This window comes from Nelumbo nucifera, chromosome 2 (genome assembly GCF_055504915.1).
Source record: "Nelumbo nucifera cultivar China Antique chromosome 2, China Antique-T2T, whole genome shotgun sequence".
NCBI classification, from domain to species: Eukaryota; Viridiplantae; Streptophyta; class Magnoliopsida; order Proteales; family Nelumbonaceae; genus Nelumbo; species Nelumbo nucifera.
In genome coordinates, this window is record NC_142650.1 from 65,113,249 (window position 1) to 65,120,229 (window position 6,981).

General features: G+C 39.1%; 1 protein-coding gene across 1 annotated transcript; it reads right to left on the reverse strand.

Moving 5' to 3' along the window:
- Window positions 1-411: 411 nt before the first annotated feature.
- PSAO (photosystem I subunit O) lies at window positions 412-1,643 on the reverse strand. Its single transcript, XM_010264625.3, has 4 exons — window positions 1,442-1,643; window positions 1,255-1,327; window positions 973-1,152; window positions 412-602 (listed from the first exon to the last, which is right to left on the reverse strand). The coding sequence occupies exons 1-4, from the start codon at window positions 1,548-1,550 to the stop codon at window positions 512-514; spliced, it is 453 nt and encodes a 150-aa protein (XP_010262927.1). The 5' UTR covers window positions 1,551-1,643; the 3' UTR covers window positions 412-511.
- Between the last annotated feature and the right edge of the window lie 5,338 nt (window positions 1,644-6,981).

Below are 6,981 nucleotides of genomic sequence, written 5' to 3' on the forward strand. Positions count from 1 at the left end.
CATCAACAAAACAATGAATACCCATTGGGGGAAGTGCTAAAATGAAGCTTCCCCAACGGTAGGGGCACACATAAATCAAGACCTCATTTTGCAAGTCTCTATGCATACGGATCTGCATAATCGAAAATGCTGAAGTGATACCTGCATAACAGCATTTATTCAATAAATGCCCATGATTACAAACACACGCTTAATCATTATAGTCCCCATTCCTGCCTCCTGGGAAGCGACCCTGTGGCAATATTAATTTCGAGGAATTTCAAATCCAGCAGCATCAAATAATTATTTGCATGTAAACACATTTACAGTGTTTTCGTCTTCCATTTCAAGGATTTCCTCACAAATATGGCTTACATTCAGTCTCAAATCCTCACTGGGTTCTCAATCTTCCTTGATGTTTTGGAAAAAATGTGAGTTCAACAATCTATAAACTATTAATTTGAATATAATAAATACACAGAAGAGAGAAGAGATATCATTGGGAAATTCCAGTTACAAGCAGGGAGAAATTTCAGAAATAGTTTTCGGTCCTTCCCTTGAAACCAATCTGCCCAAATGTCAGGCAAAGGAAGAGCCCCAGGTGCCATGTAATCAGCCACAGCCTACAATGCATTACCCAAATTACAAATCCATCACCACATGGAACTGAGTGAAATCAATTTTCCTGCCCTAGATTAATGACTCAATATTAGTAATCAATTGGGACCACCGATTAAATGGGTCCCTTATGGTTATGGGTCCATCTAAGAGATCATCTAGGCCAAAAATCAACACTGTTCGATGATCTCAACCCTTGATTACTTCCTGTAAATTACACCACAAGGATTCTTTTTCCTGATTAATCCCATTCTAGTGACTTAAATTGGGAATTCAAGTGACTCGTCATCTCGAGTCATGACTCATGATCCCGAGCGGGTTAAGTAAACGTCCGAATCTGAACCGAGTTTTCAGAATTTAAAAAGTAGTACTCACCAGAACTGAGAATTGAGAGCAGGACCAGTAGGCCAATGAGCGAGTTCAGTGCCGATGCTCTCAAAGAATAGCCCTGTCAAGCTTTTACCGTTGATCAACGGAACGCTCGAAGGCGCGATCCACCCGATCAACCCGAACCCGATCACGTTGAAATCCCTCCGCAGCCAATCTCTCTCAAAGCTTACACAATCGAATCATAAGAAGAAATTATTACTAAAGCCCCATTACAATAACAGTGATTAACTAGAGTTCAGCTCAGTTCATTTGAACGTTCACAGTTACCATGTAAACCTTCCACCTGAGGAGAGAGTTTGCTTCAATGGGTTTCTGGTGGCAACCGGAGATCTGACGAAGTCTGCAGGAAGGAACAAGAGAGAGAACGTCAGAGACCAGGGGAGAACCTCTAGTGCATTACAGATGGAACCCAGGTTCCAAAGGAAACAAACGGTGCGCTTTAAGAGGAGGATACCTGAGCGGAGGCTTGTTCTCTTCGGGGAAGTGATGCGAGAGGGAGAGAGGGTGGAGGAGCCCAGGCCGGTGACGGTGGCTGTGGCGGTCGCCATGGTTGCTGCTGCCATGCGCCTTTGCTCGGTCGGGTCGGGTCAAGGGCTCTCAATGGACTGAACCAGAGGGTGGAGGGATTTCTTCGGGGGGACTTCGGGTTTGTCTTTGTGATGGTGAATTGGAGATTTATGTTGTGGGTGGATAGAGTGAAAGGAATTGGATGGATTGTCCGAGCGAGAAGATCAATGAAACTTTGCCACGTGGAGATTTGTGGATAAAGCTATCTTCTTTGAGATCTACGAGTTTGAACGGTGGGTCCCTTGACAATGATATTGAAATAAAAGATATCAAGTGATTTAGATGTCTTACATGTGGCAAATTATTTCACACGTAAATGCATGGGAGAAATTGGAGCGTGATGGAAACATATGACAAATGGACAAACAAGGCGTGTACGTGTTTATTCATGGTTGGATATTCGCTTATAGGTCAGGTCCAGTTCCTCCGTTGGTAATGGTCATGTCATGCCCACATGGTCGACTGTTAGCTCGCAGTCGCATTAAGTGAATGGGCGTCAATGATACCATCGCAATTCCATATGCTTTGGCGAAGTTATTGAATTGCCCTCCAAGGTGGTGCAAATTTACTAGATTACACTTCGAGTTGGGACATGTTGCGATATCCCATAGTCATTGTTTGGCAATTAGGACCTCAGCAGCATTGCTTGGTGAGATGATAAAATCTTGGGTTGACAAGTGAGTGTGAATTGTAACTACGTGCATAAAATGCCTAAAGTATCCCATTTAGGGGTGCACGTCGGGCAGGTTGAGCCTAGTTTTAGCTCAATCTAAGTTCGAACACGAGGTTAAGCCTGAATTATTCAATTCAAACTTAGCTCTAGCTCGCACCAAAATTTGATGTATTTGGATTGGGTTTAATTAATCAATTAGCCCACCACACTAAAATTTGATATACATGTGTTTGTATATATATGGATGTATGTATATATGTATAACTTATTAAAAAATATGTATATATGCATATAAATATATGTCTATATATAATTGGGTTGGGTCAGGCTTGGGCTTCTTCTTAAGGGCTAGGCTTGAGTACAGACCAAAAATTTAAAATCCTGAACATTTGGGCCTAGGCCCAACCCAAGGACCAAAAATTTAGCCCAACCAATCTAAAATTGCTGGTTGGATCGATCTGTGCTCGAGTTGGGCCCACCCAAATTGCAGCCTTAATCCCATCTAGTCACCCACCCCTCCAAAGACTTGATAAAATAGCCTGGACCATCAATCGATAATTGGATAATGACCTTTATTTAATAAAATCTTGATAATTATACATTTATACATTAAATTATTCATTTTTTCCATTAGAGAAAAAATAAATTCTTTTTTCACATCAAGCCCACAAATTTGTAGACTCTTGTCTCTCTGTGAGAAACTTGAACATTATTCATTAGTAATGTTCAGATGATTTGTGCAAGCATGAAAGATGAGGTATGCAGCCAAGTAAGTGGCATCAATTTTGTCACACCAAGCAACCGGAGTCAAAACCAAGTAAGAAGAGACTGAATCCAAAGGATTTCCATAACATAATTGGCTAGAGCTCAAAACGCAAGCGTGCAATAGTATCCTACTTTTTGAACTCTAGGCGATAAGATTGGAGCCAAGATAAATAGAATACCCAGTGGAGCATCTGACGTTGGGGCAACTGGCCCAATCAGCATCAGAATAACTGGTTGAAGTAAGATAAGAGGAGGCGGTAAGTTATGATAAACATTATCCTAAATCATCGCGTGTGTCAACATCTCTGTAAACGTTCTCAAATGAAAGGTGAAGAATACAGAATAATGTAGATATAAGACAAGTACTTAGTTCATAGTGATATACAACTGGTTTCTTCTATTCCATTCCACAGCAATGTGAAAAAAGGAAGAATTTTGTTTTTTGGGCAATAACAATATAGCATAGATAGATTGATAGGTTTTTGATATTGAATTCAGTGTGTGAATACAGGGTACTTGAACTTCATAGAGTGTATGACACTTGTAGCAGATCTTTGCACATGAATCCATTCATTGATCTTCGAATTGCAAACCAACGGAAGAGAAAATAGCACCAGTTGCTCTGACATGCACCGGTTGAAGAAAAAATGTGTGGTGTTTTGAAAATTGGAAAAACAATGAAGGGTAAAATAGAGAGGGTAAACTTGAATTCTGTCGATCTTCGTTTTCTGTTTGTTGTAGGTTATAAATATCATTTTGAAAATCTAAAGAAGACTGAAGAGTAAAATAGATATTTCATTCTTTTTGTCAGATAATGTCAATTGTCAAAAAAAAGCTTAGGGATGCTTAAAGAAATTTTGCAAATAGTAGGGGAGAACTTTGAGTCCATTTCTTAATACTTGGGAGTAGTAGGTTAAGAGATTCCCTCTTGGTTAATTGTGCTCTTCTGGCTAATGAAGTTAGACTCGAACCACACCAAAAACTTCAAAGCTTTCTTGGTCACGGTTTTAGATAGAGGTAATCGAATCACAAGCACATTTTCCTAATTGAACTGAAACTTTTGATTCTGAAAAATTTCAAATCCAAACCAAATAAATCAATTAATGGATTCATTTGGCTGTAACGGCCTATGCTGTTGAAAACGTTCTTGGGAATGCCACGTTACCATGAGAGTGGGGTAAAATAATAATTATCCCCTAGTTTCTTTTGACCAAAAAGTTAGACATGGGCATGAATGGATTAATGTGCTCAGCCCAAAAACGTTCTCAACAGCACATGTTGTTTTCCCCCAACAGCTAAAGTTTTCTCGGAATGCAAATACAAAAAGAAACAACAAAATTTTCTTCTTTCCCTCAATTACAAAAAGAAACAACATTTCATCAATAACAAAACAGAGATATTTGTGTAAATACAACCGAATAAACTGAACAACTAATAATTATTATAAAAACACATCAATCTTCAATACACCAGATTTTGATAAACCAAGTGATGTTTTCCGATCCGATGTGCTCTGAATTGAGGATGATAATCCTGCCAATTGGACGAGGTCGAGGTAGAAGGACGAAATCGCACATTGATATCTACAACCAGGAGAAAGGTTAGAGGCCCGAGGAATTATTCCCTAGGTAGGTATTCTGAGGATCAAGTTAGTTGGGTAGAAAGAGAGGTGGTCGGGCCGAGTAGGTTGAAATAACGCTGGCTCAAGCCAAAGAGATAGTTCAAAGATATATTTAAAGAGCATTCTTCCAAAAGTCTCTTACCTCGAGCAGGGAGTACGTATTTATAGTTGGGTGTCCGCCTTCCAGATGGACTGTCGAGGTCTTCGGGAGGTTTCCTCTTCCCTAGTGGAATCCGCTCCCTCGTCAGTGCAAGACACTCCTTCTTAATTGTGCTCTTCCGTCACACTTGGTGTCAACATGGCTTGAGAGAGAGGACTGCCATGGAGGTTGGCACGTAGCATCCTTGGCGAGCTCAACCATCACCCGAAAACCAACCAAACAATTTAACTTTTAACATCATCCACAATATTGTCAAAAAACATCACAATATTGTCAAAAAACATCACAATATTCAACTTATTAAATAATACATATAACACTAATTGGGAGAATTCAGTTGGACAAATAGGCTAGGGGTGCTTGGCTGACCTTTTAAACAACTTCATTGTCATTTTAGTGTCTGTAATTTTGAAATTTATATATTTGTAAAATATACTTCATGAAAAAATATATGTTATAAATATATCAATCGGTTCGATTAATCATGAGTTTTCAGTTAGAATTGTCAATTTCGAATTGGATTTTTAGTTTTATAGATTTTCTTGAGCACCTCGAATTTCAGCGTTAATCAGCCATTTAAATTGTTCGACTCATAAGAATCATCAAATAAGCAGGACCTGTAAAGCTTGAGAAATCACTGCTTCAATCCATGTCTGACAACACTGCTATTAACATGGTTTGGATCATGATGATCAATTTGTATAGAAATTTGGATACTTGACATATAAACCATTTCTCTTGAATTTTCATTTGATGCTCATACTTTGTTTGAGTGGTTAGACACATTTCTTGATGAAGGAAGCTTTTGTTTGAAAGTGAGAGTAATCATTTTGGATGTTGTTTTGCCACTCGTTGCTGGAGGGAGGTCTATAATTTGAGGGATTTACTTTAATATGTGAGTGTGTGAAAAAAGTTAGATGTGAAACTTGGGCTGGGCTTTACATCATCAGATAATTGGGCTTGACCTATAATGGTCCATGATGGCTTGGCAAAGTTTGGGTCCTAGTAAATCCCTCAAATAAACTGGGATAGAGGAAGCCAAACCCATAATTGGTCTAAGCTAGAAAAGGAGAAAATACAGAGTTGATCCCCACAAATATTAGAAGAGGCATTTCCTATAAAGTTGGGCTTCTATACTTTATTAAAGGTGAAGGGGTGGCCAAATATTACAACATTAATCACTACAAAATCTGATTCTAGGAGTAGAAAGACCATATTGATCTCTCATTATTCGGTGATAGAATTATAAACTTCAAAATCAACCATTATCAATACCTTCATTAATTTGCAAGAACATCAACAATTCTGTTGGCTTCTCTGTAGGGATGAGAAAACTCGATAGTGCACCCAACTACCTTCATTAGCTGATCGAGCATGTCTTAATTTAAACAGGTGCGTAGTTGGGTGCAAGACGTCTAAGGAGGTGTAGGACAAGCTCAACCAGCTGTTCTCTTCATCAAATAAATCCAAAATCCATGATCATGATCTGAAAGTGAAACTAGCAGAAATCAAGAAGGGTGAGCTTTCAGTAGTAGGCTACATACAGAAGGTGAAGAGTATTGCGGATGCACTTGCAGTATCGAAGTATCTTGTTTCAGATTCAGATTTGATTCATTATTCGCTCAGTGGACTTCCACCAGAATATGATACTTTTGTGATCTCTTATACAACTAGACTTGATGAGCTCTCAAAACTCTGCAACCCAGTCATACCTCTCAAAACTCTGTTGCTATAATGGCCATACAGCTGCAGCTTATTGTCAAAGGTATCTGGAACTACTTGGTGCTAATTAGAAACCCAAAAAGGGAGCCGCTTTCACTGCTACTTCCTCCAGCTTACAGTCTAGTACCAATGAAGTGTAAACCCGAGTTTCCATCTCTGTTTATTTCTTTTAAAAATTATGTTGGAAACATGCTGGATTGCAAGATTAAGATCATACAAACTGATGAGGGAACTGAATATCGGCATTTCTCACTACATTTGATTCTCTTGGAATTCTTCATCGCCGTTCCTACCCTTACACTTATCAACAGCAAGGATCTGTTGAATGTCGCCATAGAATTATTGTGGAAATCGGTCTTACCTTAATGACTACTACTTCCTTTCCTCAGAACTGTTGGTTTGATGCATTCGGTGTTGTTGTCTATCATCTTAACTGGTGGCCCAGACTAGTTCTTCTATGTGGTCTCTCCATGGCGCCTAAACTAT

Bases quoted from the DNA above. Each gene is read 5' to 3' on its own strand.
- PSAO (XM_010264625.3), bottom strand. From the start codon at position 1,550: ATGGCAGCAGCAACCATGGCGACCGCCACAGCCACCGTCACCGGCCTG. The intron at 1,153-1,254 runs GTAACTGTGAAC...CGATTGTGTAAG, and splicing joins TCAGGTGGAAGGTTTACATG to CTTTGAGAGAGATTGGCTGC. The intron at 603-972 runs GTGAGTACTACT...AATGCATTGTAG, and splicing joins GCTCTCAATTCTCAGTTCTG to GCTGTGGCTGATTACATGGC.